Source organism: Aethalodelphis obliquidens, unplaced genomic scaffold (genome assembly GCF_003676395.1).
Source record: "Aethalodelphis obliquidens isolate GAN/ISIS:26980383/991018 unplaced genomic scaffold, ASM367639v1 scaffold50, whole genome shotgun sequence".
In the NCBI taxonomy this organism is placed as follows: Eukaryota; Metazoa; Chordata; class Mammalia; order Artiodactyla; family Delphinidae; genus Aethalodelphis; species Aethalodelphis obliquidens.
Genome location: NW_020837994.1, coordinates 5,156,228 through 5,177,694, shown reverse-complemented (window position 1 = coordinate 5,177,694; position 21,467 = coordinate 5,156,228). Strand labels below are relative to the sequence as shown.

The 21,467-nt window shown below is 42.7% G+C and overlaps 1 protein-coding gene across 2 annotated transcripts in view; it reads left to right on the top strand.

The window, feature by feature from the left end:
- The window catches only part of GAB2 (GRB2 associated binding protein 2), a 174,752-nt gene that overhangs the window by 117,415 nt on the left and 35,870 nt on the right, over positions 1-21,467 (top strand). For both annotated transcript variants that reach the window (XM_027083506.1, XM_027083507.1), the window contains exon 2: positions 4,241-4,541. In XM_027083506.1, the coding sequence (XP_026939307.1) occupies positions 4,241-4,541 (301 nt within the window). The remainder of the gene's footprint in view (positions 1-4,240; positions 4,542-21,467) is intronic.

The window sequence follows — 21,467 nt, the reverse complement described above, 5'->3', positions numbered from 1 at the left end:
TTGCTTAGTAAATGCCTACCATGAAGATTGAAAGAGGAATAGGAGGAGATTTTATTCATCGTCTGCTTGGGAAGGAACAACAAATACTAAAATATCTGTAATATGTTGTGAAAAAGAAAAATGACATGACGTGAAAAGTACATTTAAAGTGTTATGATGGTTCAGAGGAAATAGAGGTCCATTTCAGCTGAGGGGATCAGAGAAGTTGTCTTTGGAGCCAGACTCTTTGGAGTTGCTTATACTTAGTTCTGAATTGTATGGTTCCCCCAAAAACACATACGTGAAGTTGGAGCAGAGAGTGTTGTGGCAGAAGAGCGATGTGAATTTGGAACTAGACTAGATGGCTTTGCCTGCTCCGTCATACATTTATCAGCATTTTGTAGGCAGCCATTTATCAGCCTGCACCATTTCTTGCGAGTGGAACCTGACAGGCTCTGATGTTATCTGTAGCAAACACCTTTTTCTTGTTTATGAGAGTGTCTGCGTGTGTGTTTATGCTCGCACCTGCACACCAGTGATTTGAAGGCAGCTCTTTCTACAGAGACAAGCACTCAAGGGGGATACATCAACTGAAACACAAGCTTCAATACCTTTTAAAAATGCACCTTGCTACCCACACACTTTCATTATATGCCTGCACACACACACACAGATGCACACAGAGTTCTGTAAGTAGTGGCCTGGGCAAGATTTTAGGTGACTGTAGTGGATGGTACTTATATTTATTTCCTCAGCTCTATCCTATACCTTAATCTTCACTTCCACCATGGCTCATCAGGTACCAGTTATATCCCCATGACCTTCTAGATTCTGTAAGGTGTTCATGTAAGAAAATGATTCATTAATTAGTCCAATACATACTTATTGATAACCACCTCTGTGCCAGGCACTATTCTAAACACTGAGGATGCAGCATGGGATAAAAAGAACCAATCCCTGCCCTCTCGGAGTTTACATCCTGGGAGGTGGGTAGAATCAACAAAAATGTGCTGTTTTAGGTGGCGTAAGTGCTAGTGAGATCAGTATAGCAGAGTAAGCGGGAGAGTGTGAGGGTTGGGTGGTCAGGAAAACAGTCTGTCCAGTAATGTGACACTTGAATAGTGACTTGAAGGAAAAAATAAATAATGGGACTGTCTGGGGCAGGAGTATTCCAGGCAGGGGGAACAACCAGAGCAAAGACCCCGAGGCAGGATTGTGTGGCCAGTGTGGCAAGAGCAGAACGGGCAAGGTGGAGAGTGGCAGGAGGTAAGGAGAGCTGTGGGATGAGGGACTGTCATACTAGGCCCACTAGCCATTGTGAGGACTTTGGCTTTTACTCTGAGTGAGACAGAAAGCCAGTGGAGACTTGGTGCAGAGAAGTGGCATGCTCTGATTTGCATCAGCACCCGTGTTGAGAATAGATTGCAGGATGAAAGCATAGAAGCAGGAAGACGACCAAATGGTGGATTCAATCAAGTGAGTTAACAGTGGAGGTGTGGAGAAGTGACCAGGTCGTAGATGTATTTTGAACTGTTTGGACCGACAGGATCTGCTGTTGGGTTAGATGTGGAATGGGAAAGAAAGGAGTTGATGATGACATCAAGATTTTTGGTCCGAGCAACTGGAAGGCTGGAGCTGCTTGTAACTGAGATGGGAAAGATTGCAGGAAGAACAGGCTTGGAGGACGTCAAGAGCTCAGTTTTGAGCACCTTAAGTTTGAGATGCCTATTAGTGAGGAGTTGAATGTAAGACTCTAGAGTTCAGTAGACTGGTCTGGGCTGGAGATATAAATTTAGGAATTGCAGCAGTTAGATGGCTTGCAAAGCTGTAAAGTGGAATAAAATAACCTAGGAAGTGGGTATAGAAAGAGAAGAGTCTGAGAACCGAGCACTGGGGCATTCTAACATTTAGAGATCAGGGAGATGAGAAGGAACTAGCACTGAGTGAGCACTGAAGCCAAGTGAAGAAGGTGCTTCAAAGAGAATGGAATAATAAACTGTTATCAGATGTTGCTGAGAGATCAAGTGAAATGCAAATGTTGCAGTCTTTAAGACCTCTGTTGAGTTATTTTAGTGGGGGGTGGGGGGAGCCGGGGGAAGCCTGATTAGACTGCTTCCAAGAAAAGAATGGGAGGAGAGGAAACAATGATTAGTACTATAGAAAACTCTTTGAGGTTTTACTGTACAGAGGAGCAGAAAACTGGGCCATTGCTGGAAGGGAATGTGGGATCAAGTCAAGCCTCTCGTTTTTTTTCTTGGTTGGGAGACGTTGGGGTCCTGATGGGAATGATCCTAGGAGGGAGGGAAAATGCAGTGATTCCAGAGATACAGTGATGTCCACTTGTAGGTGAGAGGGGATGCTCAAGTGGAAGAAGGTTGGCCTTAGACTGGGTGAACTGTCCATGCTCCCTAGTAACAAACTACTTTGCTACAAATGCAGACAGATTGGTAAATTTGGTGATGGAACATGTGTACATTCTCTTTTGCTTGCTTGTATTTTCTCATACCAAAGAGTAGAGGTGTTGGAGGTTTAAAGAGAGGGAAGTTCGGGACTTCCCTGGTGGCGCAGCAGTTAAGGATCCGCCTGCCAATGCAGGGGACATGGGTTTGAGCCCTGGTCCGGGAGGATCCCACATGCCGTGGAACAACTAAGCCCGTGCCCGACAACTACTGAGCCTGCGCTCTAGAGCCCACGAGCCACAACTACTGAGCCCGCGCGCCTAGAGCCTGTGCTCCACAACAAGAGAAGCCACCTCAATGAGAAGCCCGCACACTGCAACGAAGAGTAGCCCTTGCTCGCCGCAACTAGAGAAAGCCTGCGTGCGACAACGAGGACCCAGTGCAACCAAAAAAATAAATAAATAAATAAATTTTTTAAATAAAATTAAAAAATAAAGAGAGAGAAGTTCAAAGACTGTTGCCAAAGAGCAAGAGAAAATCATGGACCAGGTAAATGTAATAGGACTGTCAGGCAGCATAAGGGCTCGCTTTAATTTAAAGTGAGAGCAGCCAACGTAGTTGTGTGATTTTCTCCAACTACATACAGCTGAATGGGAACAGGCAGAGTAGGATGAGCATTAGACTTAGCCAGGGGTTGTGGTTTCCCAGATAAAGGAGAGAAACGGAGAAAAAAAGCAAGGGAATGATGATAATGATGGATCACAGGAGCAAGTTAGGTAGGGAAGGAAGTGAGGACAGGGATAGAAGGTGAGAGTGCAAGGTGGCAGGATTAACGGAGTGAAGGTCCCAGTAGGATGTAACGAATTGTGACGACAGTCTGATCCTTGGCATTTGCAGTGCTTTAGGGCTGTACACATAGTGCTTTGTGTGTGTTTGCATAGTATAAACCCTATAAGGTAGGTAGGACAGGCAGTGGTGATGTTGACTCTCATTCTGTAGATGATCCAAAGAAGTAAATAACTTTATCTAAAAATCACACATTAAGTCAGTGGTAAAGCAGAGACTCAACCCAAGGCGCTGTTTTATATGTGATGTCTTTTTACTACTTTGTGTGGTGTCTGCTCACAGATCACTCAGTCTCATTGAAGAGATGGAATGTAGAAGACAACATAAGGGAATATGTAATCTAGTGTTAAATTCTATAGTATGACAGGATGTAAGGAGTTTATTCATTCAGTAATGTATATTGAGTACTTAGTGCGTGCAGGGCTCTATTATAAGTACTAGGGATATAGCAGTGAATGAGATGGGGAAATCCTGAAGTTATGTGCTTCAGAGAAGTTTTAGAAGGGTTTCTATGTGATTTTTCCAAGGTATCTTGATTTGGTAAAAAGCAGTGTACTGAAAGTTAGGAAACTTGTTTCTCTGCTACTTGCTGTGTATGACATTGTTGCTTCAACTCACCATGTCTTATTGGGGGACCCCATCCATAAACTGAGATGTTACTGTTTTGCAAGTCCCACCCTGACTAAAAGGTGCGTCTGAGTCTGTATTCTAGCTTAATGGAATAATTGCTCTAAAGTGTTTTAGTCCTCATCAGATTTCCTGACCTAAAAAGTGGGAATGCCACATCTCATCTCATAGTGGTAAGACCTTGTTTCCATAGTGAAATGCTGCACTAACACGCATTCTAGTCATCCTTCATTTTTGAAACTCTGGGGAAATAAGAAACGGAGATAGAGGCCGTGCTCAGCCTGCAGGTGCAACAGTCCCCACCCTTAACCTGGTGACATCTGAGGACCTGTGAAAAGCTTTGAAGTAACTAATGACTTTCCACCCTCTTCTTACTCCTTCCTGTTCAGGCCTGGAAGAAACGCTGGTTTATCCTGCGGAGTGGGCGGATGAGCGGTGACCCAGATGTTCTGGAATACTACAAGAATGATCACTCCAAGAAGCCCCTGCGCATCATCAACCTGAACTTCTGCGAGCAGGTGGATGCAGGCCTGACCTTCAACAAGAAGGAGCTGCAGGATAGTTTTGTGTTCGACATCAAGACCAGCGAGCGCACCTTTTACCTGGTGGCCGAGACGGAGGAGGACATGAATAAGTGGGTCCAGAGCATCTGCCAGATCTGTGGCTTCAATCAGGCTGAGGAGAGCACAGGTATGGGAACAAACACGGATCTTTCTCAGAAGGGGCCAGGCACTTCCTGGGAGGGGCTGGGCAGCTGGGGCTAGGATGATGGCCCTCATATTCCTTGAACCAGGAGAACAACCTGTAGCTAAAGGCTTTCCTCTGTGGCAGAGGAGTAGTAGGCAAAGGGTAAGAGTGTGAAGGGGTAGCCAAACATAGAGGGCCTCCTAGCACTAACTATGCTCAAGTGGGAAACAGATATGTTGGGGTTATGATGAAGCTCGAGGTACTTGATGGTGTTTCTTCAGGTACCTCCATGCCACCACATTTCGCAGGTCTGCACCTTTCTCCCCTTCCCTCAGCTCTCTAGCTCTTTGTGCCCTGTTAACTGTCAGCCGTCCCATGGGCAACTCACACCTTTATCCCTTCTCTGATGCATCTCTGTCCGTTCCTGCCGTCTATTTCAGACCATCCTGCACAGTTATCCTTGCCACTTTTTTTTGGCAGGGGGAGGTTTGGGATCCCTTGTGATTATTATTGATGTATAATCCAGTGTTCATTATACTTACTTGGGAAGGGACAGTCAAGAGGGGGAAATTCTGATTTGTGTTGGGTTTTGTTAACCTTCAAAAAAAAAAAGGGTAGCTCAACTTTTCAAAATAAAAGTTTTAAATTGCAGAAACGCCCTTTGACATTTGTTGGGGCTCATCCTCAACTCTGGGATGATTGAGGAGTAGGGTTTTTTTGAGGCAGATGGAGACCCTAAATTAGAAGTTTCCTGAGCCTGGTTACATATCAGAAGTAGAAGAACATTTTTTAAATGCTGATGCCAAGGACCTGTATCAAATCAGTTAACCAAGAACCTCAGGGGTGGGACCTAGGCATTAGTGTCTTCTGAAAACTTCATTCTAAGTAGCAAGGGTCTGGGGCTCAGCATCCGTTTTCTGTACATAAATGAAGGCCTCATACAGTCTCTGATTCATATACCTGTTTTCTAAATTTTTTACAGCCCTTTAAAACAAAAACCATTCCTAGCTCATCAGCAACATCGTCCTCATCTGGGAATCTGTTAGAAATGCAAATTCTTGGGCCCCACTCCAGACTTACTGAATCAGAAACTCTGGGCGTGGAGCCCAGCAATCTGTGTTTTGATCAGCCTGCCAGGTGATCTGATGCACGGTTAAGTTTGAGAACCGCTGGTTTAGATTCTTGCTGCTCAGAGTGGGGTTTGTGGACCAGCAGCGTCAACCTCTCCTGGGAACTTATTAGAAATGCAGAAGACTTCCACCCAGACTTACAGAATCAGAATCTGCGTATCTTTAAAACTTCTTATTCTGAAATAATGTTACAATTACAGAAGAGTTGCAAAAATTGTACAGCAAGTTCCCATATGTCTTTCATTCAGCTTTCCCTGATGTTAACATCTTGCTTAACCAGGTATAGTGGTCAAAACTGAGCAGTTAACATTGATTGGTACAGTACTATTCACTGCAGTGTATTGGGATTTCACCTGTTTTTCACCAGTGTCTTTATTCTGTTCAGGATTCAATCCAGGATAGCACATTAGATTTGGTGGTTCTGTCTCCAGGGCTCCTCCAATCTGTGATGACAATTCCTCAGTCTGTCTTGTCTTGTTTGACCTTGACACTTTTAAAGAGTACTGGTTAGGGGGCTTCCCTGGTGGCGCAGTGGTTGAGAGTCCGCCTGCCGATGCAGGGGACACGGGTTCGTGCCCTGGTCCGGGAGGATCCCACATGCCACAGAGTGGCTGGGCCCGTGAGCCATGGCCACTGAGCCTGCGTGTCCGGAGCCTGTGCTCCGCAGCGGGAGAGGCTGCAACAGTGAGAGGCCTGCGTACTGCAAAAAAAAAAAAAAAAAAAGTACTGGTTAGGTATTTTGTAGAATGTCCCTCCATTTGGTGTTTTCTCATGGTTAGATTGAAGTTTTGGGGAGACTACCACAGAGGTGATGTGCCTTTTTCTGCACGTTGTATCAGGGGGCACATGGTGTCAATACGTCTTATTACTGGTCATGTTAACCTTGATCACTTGATTAAGGTGGTATCTGCCAAGTTCCTCCACTGTAAAACTACTATCTTTGCTTTTGTAATTAATAAATAGTTTGGAGGAAATACTTTAATCATGTGCAAATATCCAATTTCTCCTTAAACTTTTGCGCACTAATTTTAGCTTTTATCAGTGGATCGTGTTTACAACCATTATTACTGTGGTATTCTACTGAATTTTTCTATTTCCCTCAGAATCCACATTTTATTAAGATCCCTAGGTGATTTGTATGCACGTTAAAGTTTGAGAAGCTCTGGTCTGGATTATTTGTCCACAAACCTGGTGCCTCATCAGAATCACCCTAAAAACTTTTATCTAACTTACAGGTACTAATTCAGTAGATCTGGCTTAGGGCTGAGGAATCAATAGTGTTAAGAGATTCCTCCTATAGAATGGGAGGAATTATTTCCAAATCATATCTGATGAGGGTCTAGTATCTAGAATATAAGAAGAATTCTTACAACTCAATAACCACAAGAAAAAGACAAATGACCTCATTTAAAATTGGGCAAAGGATCTGAATAGACATTTCTCCAGAGAAGATGTACAAATGGCCAGTAAGCCCATGGAAAGATGTTGAACATCATTAATCATTAGGAAGATGCAAAGCAATACCACTAGCACTTCACACCCACTAGGATGGCTTCAATCAATATATGGACAATGATAACTGTTGGCAAGAATGTGGAGAAACATACATTGCTCATACATTCCACCTCATACATTGCTGGTGGGAAAGTAAAATGATACAGCTACTGGAGAACACAGTGTGTCAGTTTTTTAAAACCTTAAACCTATGATCCAGCAATTCCACTCCTAGGCATATACTCAAGAGAAATGAAAATATGTTCACACAAAAATTTATAGATGAATGTTCATAGAAACGCTATTCATAATAACCAAAATGTGGGCACAACCCAAATGTCCATTAATGAATAAACAAGACGTACGTGTGGCGGAGTGCATGTGTAGTGAGCACTTTTAAGATCTGCTCTCTTAGCAACTTTCAAGTATGCATTTGTTACAGTATTGTTAACTATAGTCTCCATGCTATATATTACATCCCCAGGATTTATTCATTTTATAACTGGAAGTTTATACCCTTTGATCCTCACCCATTTCCCCTGCCCCACCCTCGCCCCTGAAAACCACCAATCTATTCTCTGTTTCTATGAGTCTGGTTAGTTTAGATTCTGCATATAAGTGAGACTATACAGTTTTTGTCCTTCTCTGTCTGACTTATTTCACTTAGCGTAATGGCCTGAAGGTTCATCCATGTTGTCACAAATGGTAAGATTATCTTCATTTTATGGCTGAATTATATATATATATATATACATACACACACACACACTATATATATATATATATGTGTGTGTGTGTGTCTATAGAATGTGTGTGTGTGTATATATATATATATATATATATATATATATATAATGTGATTTTTTAAATATATAGTCACATTTTCTTTATCCATTCATTCTTCAGTGGACCTTTAGGTTGTTTCCATGTCATGCCTACTGTAAGTAATGCTGAAATGAACATGAGGGAGCAGATATCTCTTCCAGATAGTATGTTCAGTTCCTTCAGTGATATATCCAGAAGTGGCATTGCTGGGTCATATGGTAGTTCTATTTTTAATTTTTTGAATAAACTCCATACTGTTTTGCATAGTGGCTGTACCAATTTATATTCCTGCCTACAGTGCACAAGGGTTCCCTTTTCTCCACATCTTTGCTCACACTTACCTCATATCTTTTTGACAATAGCCATTTAACAGGTGTGAAGTGATATCTCATTGTGGTTTTGATTTGATTTACATTTCCCTGATGATTAGTGATGTTGAGCACCTTTTCAGGTAGCTGTTTGCCATTTGAATATCTTCTTTGGAAAAAGGTCTGTTCAGGTTCTTTGCCCATTTTTTAATCAGGTTATTTGAGTTTTTGCTATTGAGTTATATGAGTTCCTTATATATTTTTGATATTAATCCCTGATCAGACATGAAGTTTGCAAATATTTTCTCCCATTCCTTAGGCTGCCTTTTCATTTTATTGATTGTTTCTTTTGCTGTACAGAAGCTTTTTAGTTTAATGTAGTCCCACTTATTTACTTTTGCCTTTCTTGCTTGTGCTTTTGGTGTTATATCCAAAAAATCGTTGCCAAGACCAGTATCAAAGAACTTTTCCTCTGTGTTTTCTTTTAGGATTTTTATGGTTTCAGGTCTTACATCTTTTATGCATTTCAAGTTAATTTTTGTGCATTGTGTAAGATAGGGTTTTTTTGTTTGTTTGTTTTGTTTTATTTATTTTGGGCTGCATTGGGTCTTTGTTGTTGCATGTGGGCTTTCTCTAGTTGCGGTGAGTGGGGGCTACTCTTTGTTGCGGTGCACAGGCTTCTCATTGTGGTGGCTTCTCTTGTTGTGGAACATGGGCTCTAGGCTCACAGGCTTCAGTAGTTGTGGCACGCAGGCTCAGTAGTTGTGGCTTGCAGGCTCTAGAGCGCAGGCTCAGTAGTTGCAGCATGCAGGCTTAGTAGCTCCGCAGCATGTGGAATCTTCCTGGCCAGGGCTCAAGCCCATGTTCCCTGCATCAGCAGGCAGATTTTTAACCACTGCACCACCAGGGAAGTCCTAAGATAGGGTTTTTGTTTGTTTGTTTGTTATTTTAACATCTTTATTAGAGTATAATTGCTTTATGATGATGTGTTAGTTTCTGCTTTATAACAAAGTGAAGCAGCTATACATATACATATATCCCCATATCCCTTCCCTCTTGCGTCTCCCTCCCACCCTCCCTATCCCACCCCTCTAGGTGGTCACAAAGCACCAAGCTGATCTCCCTGTGCTATGTGGCTGCTTCCCACCAGCTATCTATTTTGGTAGTATATATAAGTCCATGCCACTCTCTCACTTTGTCCCAGCTTACCTTTCCCCCTCCCCGTGTCCTCAAGTCCATTCTCTACATCTGCGTCTTTATTCCTGTCCTGCCCCTAGGTTCTTCATAACCTTTTTTTTTCTTTAGATTCCATATGTATGTGTTAGCATACGGTATTTGTTTTTCTCTTTCTGACTTACTTCACTCTGTATGACAGACTCTAGGTCCATCCACCTCACTACAAATAACTCAATTTTGTTTCTTTTTATGGCTGAGTAATATTCCATTGTATATATGTGCCACATCTTCTTTATCCATTCATCTGTTGATGGACACTTAGATTGCTTCCATGTCCTGGCTATTGTAAATAGAGCTGCAGTGAACATTGTGGTACATGACTCTTTTTGAATTATGGTCTTCTCAGGGTATATGCCCAGTAATGGGATTGCTGAGTTGTATGGTAGTTCTTTTTTTAGTTTTAAAGAACCTCCATACTGTTCTCCATAGTGGTTGTACCAAGATAGGGTTTTAATTCCATTCTTCTGCATGTGAATATTCAGTTTTCCCAACATCACTTTTTAAATTTATTTATTTAGGCTCCACTGGGTCATAGTTGTGGCATGCGGGATCTTTTAGTTGCAGCATGTGGACTTCTTAGTTGCAGCATGGGGACTCTTAGTTGCAGCATGCATGCAGGATCTAGTTCCCCAACCAGGGATTGAACTCAGGCCCCCTGCACTGGGAGTGTGGAGTCCTACCCACTGGAATGTCAGGGAAGTCCCCCAACACAGTTTATTGAAAAGACTTTTCTCCTTTGAGTATTTTTGGCTCCCTTGTCAAATAATGACCATATATTGGGGCTCTTTATTCTGTTCCTTTGGTCTATGTGTCTGTTTTTCTGCCAGTACCATACTGTTTTGATTACTATAGCTTTGTAATATACTTTGACATCAGGGAGTGTGATGCTTCCAACTTTGTTCTTCTTTCTCCAGATTGCTTTGGCTATTTGGCATCTTTTGCGTTTCATATGAATTTTAGGATTGTTTTTTTCTATTTCTGTAAAAATGCCATTGGACTCTTGATAGGAATTGCACTGAATGTATAGATGGTTTTGGATAGTATGGACATTTTAACAATGTAAATTCTTCAAATCCATGAACATAAGATATCTTTCCACTTATTTGTGTTGAAGTTCTTAATTTTTGATCATGGAGCCCTGCATTTTCAGTTTGTACTGAGCTCTGCAAATTATGTAGCTGATTGTGCCTGGGCTAGATGTCCTGCCCTAGGAATTATGTGATCTTCCTTGAGAAAGGATTATAAGCCCCCATTTTACTCTTAAGTTCTTTGGTATAATTTTTGCTTCCTGTGTGGACTTTTTTGTTTTCCCCCCCCAAATCTTTGTTATTTTAGGCTTTATGGATTTTGTTTTTGTTTTTCATTTTATTTTATTCCTGATAAAGAAATAAAATACTCATGCAAAAAAAAAGAATAAAATAAGAAAGGAATTTTTAAAAATTGGGAGAAAGAACCCATAGACCCCCTAGTCTCAAAGCTTTCATAAATGTGAGAAATAAGTCCAAGGAATACGTCAGCTTTTTAGGAAATAGGTATAATGGGGTGGAGGAGGAACCAGAAAGCAAATTGCTTTTAAGAACTATTCCCTTGTGGGATTAGAGGTGTCCCTACCAAGAAAAACATATCCTTGAGATGTAGCAAAAATTACTCTTGGTGCAAATATCTTTTTTAAAAATCACATATTTAAAAAATAGTTATTTTCTGAATCCCTACTTTTACTATATAGAATTTAAGTATAATTCAAATTCAAATATGTAGAACTACATCATCTGGGCTTGCTTTCTTTGGTGGGAATATTTATTCATTCATACATTGTTCATTTACTCATTCATTCATCAAATCTTCATGGAACACTCATTCTGTGAGAGTCCCTGTCATAATCACTGAGGCTACAAACTATAAAGATGAACCATAGAGTTCCAGCCCTCAGACATCATAGTCTAGTGGAGGGGACAGACATAACCAGACAATCACAGGGACATTCTGTAACAGAGGCATCACCAAGGATGGAAGCACCAGCCCATGCACCACCGTCTCAGTGAGGGAAGAAAAGGAGGGGAAGTATTAAGGGGGTGACAAATAATCAAGTCCGTATTTTTCAACAGCTTTGTCTATTAAACAGTATATTCCCTTTAACTTTTAACTTCTTTTTAAGGGATTATTTTATTAGATGTCTAGCAGTTTAATTACCAGAGCAAGGGTATTATTTGTCTCTGATAGAGGTTTAGGATTTTTTGTGAGATCTTTCTGATGAAGACAAATGGCCTTTTCTTCCCTCTCATAGGAGAATCTGGTATGTAAAAAGATTCAGCCACATAATAGGTTATGTTGTAATTTAGAAGCTGTCTTGAAAGTATATATATTACATCTATAAAACCCTCAGGTAAGGAATGAGAGATTAATCACCCGAGTCAGTGTTTCTTTTCACTGAGAATCAGAATCTGAGGGAAAGCAGGAAGGAAGTTAACATTTGACTACCTACTTTTGCTTAAGTACTTTATTTCATTTAATCACTTTTATCAACTGCTTCTGTTTTTTTCAAATAAAGAAACTGAGTGTTTCTTCCCTGCCTAGCACTCCAGGACTAAAACCCTTCTCTGAACCCAGCCTTGGCTGGGTTCAGATGGGCTATCCAACTCTCATCCGCCTGAGATTCTTCCTAAATACAACTGCTGCTCTCCTTTTTCTGAGGCTTGTTGAGAACCATCCAATCACCTGGGTGTTAGCGTCAGCACCTGCCTTATGTGAGGAGCATCCTGTACTGATATCTCACCTTCAGTGGCCACAAAAGGAAATTATAGGAGCTGTGTATTGAGCATCTACTCTATGTAAAATAAGGACTTTACGTAAATTCTCACTAAAAATTCATAGTCATCCTCTGAGGTAGCAACAATTTTGACTCAAGGTCACACACAGCTAGAAAATGGTGGAGCCAGGATTCTAGTCTAACCCAGGTCTGACTGTGCATTATAATATGCTGTCTCTTTGTCCTGGACCTCCTGGAATATGAAAATCTGCCAGAACCAAGCCCCGATAGTTTCGCCCCTGTGGACACCATGTATTAGATTGGAAGCACCCCTTGACCCCTTCCACCAGAGTCCTACCGCTGGCTCAGTTTTCCCTCCTCACCAACCCATATTGCTGAAATCCTTGGGCTCGAATATTCCAAGAATTTAGTAACTTCTAGAGTTTTAATCCAGCCATTAGGCTGGATTGGTGAGTCTGTAGGCTGGGGACGAGGAAGCCTGAACTCACATCACAACTCTGGGGTGATGTGAACAAGTCACTTGATTGAGGTCTTAGTTTCCTTTCTTCAAATAGAGAGAAAAATCCTCTTTTCACTCAGTAATTCTGCTTCTCTGTGGGTTCATCAACGCAGACCTTAGACCACTGGCAGCCCCTCAAGTTTCATATTTCCCAAAGGAATATTCACACTGTATTCTATGTAGAGGTATCTGCTGGAGCTGTGCAGTCCATACCCCTGCTTGCTGTTGGTCCTGTAGAAATTTCTTCCCATGGGGAGCTTCCTCCAAGCAGATACTCCTTCTTTCCTTTCTTTTTTTAAAAGAGTTGTGATGGGACCCGTAAAAAAAAAACTTGTGTTTTTCACTTTTAGCTGGAAGCGGTTCTATAGCAGATGGAGTCTTTTTTTAATCCTTCTTGCCACCCCCGGCTTCTTCTTTCTGCTGCCACTCTCCAATTCCTCACGTATTCCAGCCAAAAATGCCTAGGATAAAACCTGTCTAGGATCAAGACCAGACCAGGAGTGACACTGAGTTTGAATATCGACACAAGGGTGGAAGAAACAGCCTCCTGATAGAGAACTCTTTCCAAAAGGAAACCGGGCACGATGCTCAGAAAGGAAAAGCAATTCTAAGAATGAATATCAAGATTTCATATCACATACGTGGAGTTTGCTTGTTGTTTGTTTGGGGGTGGGGGTGGGGGTGTGTACATGTACGCACAGGCAACAGTAAGAACCCCGCCTTCCTCTGGGAATCAAAACAGCCTTCAGTCCCCCACGTCAGGGGGCAGAAAGCTGCTCTGAGCTGTGTTTACGAGCAGGCGGGTCCAAGTCCTCACACTTGTGGCCCTGTCGTGGGCAGCTGTCCCTGACCAGATGTACCACACATAAAAAGCAGCTCCCAGCACAGAGTGTGGATGAATGATTCATGGGCTCAGCAGTCATCCACTGTCAGGGAAGCCCTCACCCCTTTGAATCCTCCAAGCTGAGGGCTTCTCCTTCCCACTCATCCCCTCCCTCCTCCCTCTCTTCCGTAGCTGGTCCAGGACCTGCACAGCCCCTTACTCTAACGTGCACTCTGAAAGGCACCCTAGCTGCTGCTGTTTATTTGCTCTAGGATGTTGAATAAGTAACTCTGTCTCTTTGAGGTGTTATCATCTGTAAAATGGAGATTATGCTCCCTTGCAGAGGGGTTGGGAGGAAGCTGGGAAAATGTATAGGCGCACAGTGTGAACAGTAGCTGCTTCTTTCACTGCTTTCCATGTCGTACTTTTGGTGAAAATGATGATTTTTATATCTGGAGGTCAAGATGAACAGGATATGATTTAAGTATCTGGTGTTTTTAGAGAACTTTACAGTCTACACAACACTTACGCAGTCTCCTTTGCATATAAAGAAACAAAATAAGCTAGGCAAGGCTGCTAGCGCTATTCCTATTGCACAAATAAGGAAGCTAAAGTTGAAAGGCACTGACATTGCCAGAAAGCAGTGTTGCCGGATCTAGCATCCAAGGCTTTTAACTCCACCCTAGGGCTGTATGCTCTAACTCCTTCTCACTTCTCCGAACCCCTTTTCACAGACCTGTTTATTGTGGTTGCTTGTAAATCACAAAACAGCCAGCAAAGAGGAGAAGCAAGAAGTTGATCACTGAGAACTAAACATTTGGAAAGTAAAGTGCTGTCTATACATTAACGTTAATCTCGGACGGCTAAATCAGTAAGATAACATGATCCATCTCAGAGTAGCCAACAAACTACTGTGAACTACAGCTCAGGGAGTTTAGGTCACCAGAGCCCCGTTTGCAGCTCTTGAAGATTTTGAAATTAAGGCCAGAGCCTCCTCCATATCCTGTCTATTATTGTAGCTTTTTTCCTTCTTGAACTCCCTGGCAGGAATTTCACAGTAGTTGCATGACTAACTCTATAGAAAGATGACCTCCCAGAGTTCCAACCGACTGTTCTTTATCTGTTCCCCACCATTTCTCTACTAAAATTGTGGGTGAGACTGCCCCCTACTTTAAATATTTTGTGAATATTTACACTTCTAGTAATCTGTGAATTTCCCCAGTAACTCAACAGCAGAATTATTTTAAGTCCTGGTTCCCTTCCAGGATGAAACTATACCCACAGGTATGCGTTTGGGGACATCTTCAGCCCCCAGTGGAGGAATGTTATCAGGGTCTTCAAACAGCTCCTTCCTCTCCAGAGAGAATGATTGGTGCCTTAAAGGTCAGGACCCCTTATTCCAGCTGGACTTCTCACAGCAGGGAGGGCCGTAGTGGAGACAGGCAGTCCACTCAGGTACCTTCTGGTGACCTTGGTCCCTTCCCCCACTACCCTGACGCAGTGAGTGGGAGTGCCGGGGAGAAGCTGGGAGTGGAGGACAGTGGGGACGAGAGAGACCTTTCTAGGAGACCTGACCCTTTCTCTCTTCTCATTCCTGGGAGGAACTTTTCCTCCCTTGTTCCCTCCCCTACCTTTTGTTTTCTGGGTTTTTTTTTTAACTGGGGTCAGATCTCTCACTCCTCTGGGAGACCCTTGTTGGAAGCTTAGAGAAAATGTGGGAGGTGATAGGCAGCTTCTCCCCAGGCTTACACAGGTCCCTGGAGGAAAGAAGAACAGAGTGGAGACTGATCCGGGCCCCAGCCCAGAGGCGGAGGCTGCTCTCTGAATCACCCACCCTTTTTTTCCAGAGACAGTGGGGAAAATAAACATCCAGACCAGTTTCCAGCCAGATCTGAAATCCTCATGCCTTAAAAACAAAAAATTGGTATTCTAAATAACCCTGAAATATCAGACCTTCCTCCTCAGTCTTTGGTTTATTTGTTGTTTTTTTGTCTACAGCTGGGTCTCGTCACCCTGAGAGTAGGCTTTAAGTTGGGACATGAACTCTGTAGAATCCCCACAGACACTTTTGCCTTGCCCTGGGACAGGCTTCAGCCCTGACCTGCAGCGAAGTCCAGACCCTCTGGAGGAGGAAAGGGCGACAGGGAGAAACCTGACCCTCTTCTTTTCGTTCTAAGCCTTGATCCTCCTTCCTCCTTTCCCTTGTATACCAGACGCTCCCCCACACCGTCCCAGCCAGCCAGCGTAAAGTCTATTGTACCTGCCAAACCCACAGACTGTTAGAAATGAGAGTGTCTCCTCCCAGCTCCTCAACACCAGAAGCTTTGGATGGTTCCCCAGACGTCCCACGAGATGCTCCCCCTTTTTTTGTTCTTTGAGTATTTCTAATTATCTCTCGTGAAGGAGGGTAATAAATTATTGTTGAATTGGTCCCAGACCAGATTCCAAAGCCCAATGTCACGCTAGTTTTTGGCTAAAGGTAGAATCAGGACTTTGAATTTTGTGGTAAGGTCACTTTGGACCCCTGAAGCTCTTGATTCTGATTAAACATCCGGTTATGTACAGTTCTGCATAGGATTCTGAACTCTGCAAAGGCCTTTGGACCCTACCTTCAAGTTGAGGCCCACCCTGCGCGCCAGCATGGAGTCAGGGCTCTGGGATTCTTCACCCTTTTTGCTCAGTTCTGACCCTCATCTTGTGTGCGAGATAAGGTCAGCCCTGGAACTTTGCCTACTTTTTCCTATTCTTGAGTCATTTCCCTGTTAACCTGACGGTCGTATCAAATTCCACCTGGGACTAGACCCCATCCTGCTTTGATTTAGTCCCTCTCAGAGACCCCAGTCCTACCAAAATCCTTAAGCCAGTGGCTGGAGCCCCACCGTCCAGTGGCTGACTTCCGGGTGGCCAGTGGTCTGTCTGCCTGAATTTCTGAAGAAACTCCACTTCTGCTTTCCCTCAACAGCTTCCTCCTCCTTTCGGACTCAGCTGCCCCCATTTCTGGGTGATGCCCAGTTTCCGTCTCTGTGTTCACTCATTCAGCACACTGAGTACCTGTTTTTGCCAGGTCCTGTTCTAGGGTCACATGCCAGAGAAGAGCGTAAGCCACGCACCCACTCTCAGTGACCTCAGGAGCTCTGTCAGGTCCTCCCGTTGGAACCCTTCTCAGTGACTGCCTGCCTCCTCTGTGTATAGTTCCGGGTCCTGGGGCCCTCAGTTTTCACCAAGTTTTGCTGCTTTTAACTGAACTGTGCGTGGCTCTATGCCAAGATATAGCTAACAGATTAAAAAAAATTTGAGGTTAACCTCAAGTGTGAAAAGAAAAGTTTTTTTCAATTTCTGAATTTAATTTCAATATCAAGCCCCTATCTGGCTAGTGATAGAAATGAAAGTTCTAATCAACTTAGGTTAAAACTGATCAATACAGGATTTTCTCAGTTACTTCAGGTTTCTCTTCTTTCTTCTCTTTCTTCTCTTTTCTCTTTTTCCTCACATAAATGGAAATAAATACACCAGATATTTATTTTTTCCACCTCTTTATTGAAGTATAATTGACAAAACTGTATATATTTAAAGTGGACCTCATGATGATTTGATATATGCAAACATTGTAAAATGATGGCCACCATCAGGTTAATTAACACATCCACCACCTCATAGTTCAGGTTTCTCTTGTTTTCTCCAAGTTCCCAGAAGCTTAGGGAACTGGAAGTAGTTCACTGAGGCTAGAGCTCAAAGTTTGGGAATGAGGGGAGATATGTCAGAGACCTGAGGATGAGAACATGACCCTTCTATCTTTCTGTCACCACATTAGTAGAGGCACATAGTGGCTGCCCAATGATGATTCAAATGAATGATTTAGTTATAGTGTTTGTTTATAACTTTGTAAATAGTTATAGTTATATAAAATGACAGTTTAAAAAATTACAACTTATTTCTAAACGTTGTTTTGAGAAATTCACTGTTGAGGAGGGGGAAAAAAAGAAGCTTCAAAAACATTCTAACCTTATTAACAGGACATAGAGTCTAAAATTCCATATATTGAAATAGTGGTATACAATGAAAAAGAACAATTTTTAAAAAGCAAAGAAAAATTGAAAATGGATGATGTTCTAACTAGTCTGAAGAGGTAGGATATGAACTTCATTTTACATATCTATCATTTATTTATTGTTTGCTTTTATTCCCCACCGCCTCACTTCTTGTGTGGATGAGGTCAGTGAACGAATGCTTCATGGCTGGTGAATCATAACAGCCAAAACACCCAGCCAAGACAGAGAAGGCAGTAGATTTCATAAACTGAGAAAATTCTAGAATATGAGATCTTGAAGGGCCCTTAGAGAGTGTTTTGTTCCAAACTCCTCAGATGACAGTGTCTGGAGGTCAAGAGAGGGGAGCTGAGTTGCTCAAGAGCATACAGCTAACTGGCAAGGCTAGAATTGAAACCCAGGTTGCATCTTATACTTGTATGATGCGTGTGTGTGTGCCTGTGTGTGTATATATATATATATACACGCACACACACACATACACACACACACCGGTTCAGGAGGTCAATCTAGTACAAAGAGCAAAGAGCATAGGTCTTGGAATCATAAATACATGAATCCACAACACTGATGAGTTCAGTCTTAACATGGTCTTAGGCAAGTCAGTTTACTTTACTGAGCCTCAATTTCTGCATCAGTAAAATAGAAACAAGACTTTCTTCACAATATTATTATGAAGATTATATAAGAATCCACTTAAAGCATGGCGTTTGGTACATGATAAGCACACATTAAATATCTGTCCGGTGTATGGCTAATAAATTGTTGCAGCCTTCTCTGTGATCTGCATGGCAGCCCTTTGAGTGTGTATACCGTGCTATTCTTATCTCCCCAAAACTGAAACATCCTAAATAACACGATCTCTATTTTCCCTGAACTTGGAAACATTCTTACTGTGTGTGATTAATATGTTTATCAAATAAGCCTTGCTGACTTTCCTGATTTGAGATGCATTATACTTAAGTTATTGAGGTGCTCAAAAAACAAAGGTGTTTCTTTAAATATACTACTACTCACAGTAAGAGGTAATGTTTACGTAGAGCTTACCATGTAGAGGCAGTGTTCAAAACATTTCACAGATCTTAACTTATATAATCTTATGAGGTAGATACCTATCATTATTCCCATTTAACAGATGAAAAAGCTGAGGCACAGAGAGGTTCAGTAACTTTCCCTAGTTCTTACAACTACTAAGTAAAGGACCTGGGATTCAAACCCAGACAGTATGGCTGCAGAATCCATGTTCATAACTATTAACCCATACCCTGAAATTCTAGATATAGTTCCTTGCCTCACACTGTCACGATACCTGTTTAGGGTCTTCAGCATGTGCGTGAAGACCTGAGAAAGACTCACTGCTGTCTCTGCTCTCTTGTGATGACCTTCTCTGGCTTTGCCAAGAAGGTTTCCCAAGCCTGTCAACACAAGTCGATCATATTATTCTCTTGAACCTTTTGATTCTGTATGCTGACTAGAAACTAGCATGTTGTTTGTGCCCAAGGTGTGCTGAAATGAAAGTGAATATGATTTCTTGTAATAATATTCATGGGCTCTCCATACGGGCTTTTCCTGTGATTCTTCTTCTTGATTATTCCAAAACATAGGTTTGGGATTCACTGGTCTTGGTTTCAGCCCGCTTCTGTCTCCTTAGTGAGCAGCTTAAGTTAGGTACTAAGATTTTTGAGAGAGGACATGATTGTACAAACCAGAAGGAGAACTTGTGGTCTGGGGGCTGGCAAACATTCTCTTTAAAGGGCCAGATAGTCAATATTTTAGGCTTTACCACCTGAACGTTCTTTGTCACAAGTACTCAACTTTACATAGAAGCAACCGTAAAGAATATGCCCATGAATAGGGATAGAACTTTATTTATAAAATCAGGCAGTCGACGAGATATGACTTACGGTCCTTAGTTTGCCAGCTCCTGTTCTGGTATAATAATATGCCTTGGCAGGCCCACTCAGGTACGTGTACATATGGTCTTAGTGTGCTGGCCGTCCTAGGGATGTTAAAAAACAACTCTCCCTTTTGGATCCCAGTGAAAAAAAACCTAGGGTTACTGAGGCATCAGGACACAAGGCTGGAAGATGAATAGGGAAGCTACAGGTATGAAGCCAGGAGATTGTTGTGACCCCAGGACCGGAGACAGTGGCTGAGAAAGAGCTGCCGACTGGAAGCTGAGTCCTGCCAGGCTCTCTGCCTGCAGTCCTCTACTCACCCGTCAAAGGCCAGTTGAATCCATCTGCATGCTCTGGTACCAGTCCTGCCTCTGATCAAACCCTGAAGGTCTGCAGATGCAGTTCATACACCAGATTACCCCAGGGATGGAGTGCTAAGGGAGACGTTCCGTTTGTGGAGCACTGATATACAGACACTATGGCATTCCTTGACTCTCCAGGACGACGCTGCAGGTAGCGATTCATAGAAATTTTACAAATTAGGGCACAGATTCGGATACCATTCCTAGGTTCCACAGCAAAACACTCAGATTCAGGTTTCAGAATCCACGTTCCTTTCCCCTAACCACACTGTCTCTCCTACAGCCACAGTTCTGGGTCAGGTAATGCTGTGGATCTCATAATTCCCTAGGCAAGCCGGAGCTCTTAGAATCCCAGCCTCGCCATCCAGACTAGAGCAGTTTCAGGAATTGTTCTTGTGATTATTGCCACTGGTAATGATTCTTGATAAACTCCCATCATTGGAATATCTGACACTTGTGTTTCACGCTGGTAGCCACTTGTCCCTTAGTGAAAGTCACTATGAAAGGAAGGGGAAGCTTACCTCTTATGAAGTTGGTTAGCTGAAAAATACAGTGATATAGTTTCGATATTTTTGTGGAAAGGTCACAAGGGTCAGATGCATCATTGACATGTGAGCTTATGGTGCCCACTAGATGGATTGATTCCCATGGGAGTACTAGTGAGTCCCCAAAGTTCCTTGGGGGAAGCAAGAAGTGCTGCCCTAAGTGTAAATTTGCTCTTCTCAACGGCAGTATAAGCTCGTAGAGCAAGGACAAGATCCACTCTTTTTGACAGGCCTGAAGCTCTTAGCAGAGTGCCCACGGTCAGTACTCATGACCCTAAGTTAACAACAAGAGTGCTTATTCCAATTATGGATTCCCTCTTTGAGGGGGACACGCAGTCAACCGAAGCCCCTCTCAAAGGAGCAGGAGTAAGGTCTGTCACAATTGAGGTGTGCTGTCCGTGTGGCAGGTGAGATGAGAACAGAGCTGACCTGTCCGACGTGAACTGGACAATGCATGCGTGGCTAAATATAGACCAGCTGTCCAAAACCAGAAACACACACGACTCAGACAGCCTTGCTAAGCGGTAACAGTTCCTCCCACCCTGAACAGCAGCTTACGTTCAGATCCTGGAGCTCTTCACTCCTTCTTCTGACACAAAGAGGAAAGATTCTGACAAAACGTATTGCCCTGGCGTGTGTGTTGAGCACCTTGTTCTAATCTGGACGTCTAGCAGACACACAGCGTTGTGCTGATCACCACCAGAGAAACAGATGGTCCAGGTCCTGACTTCTAACAGCTCATGATCTGTTTAGTATGAGAGATTTGTGAATGCCCAGCATAAAATAAAAAGCAAAATGAAGTACGATAAAAGGTTGAGAGGAAGGCATAATTCGTTTTCACCAGAGACCTTATAGAAAGCATGGCATTTGCCGTGGACCTTAGTTTCCCATCTCTGAAATGAGATGCCGCAGGGCAAAGGAAGGTTATGTAAGGACGTGTGACCAGAGACTGTGTGACATGCCTGCGAGCTGCAGCCACTCACTCTCTTTGCCCTG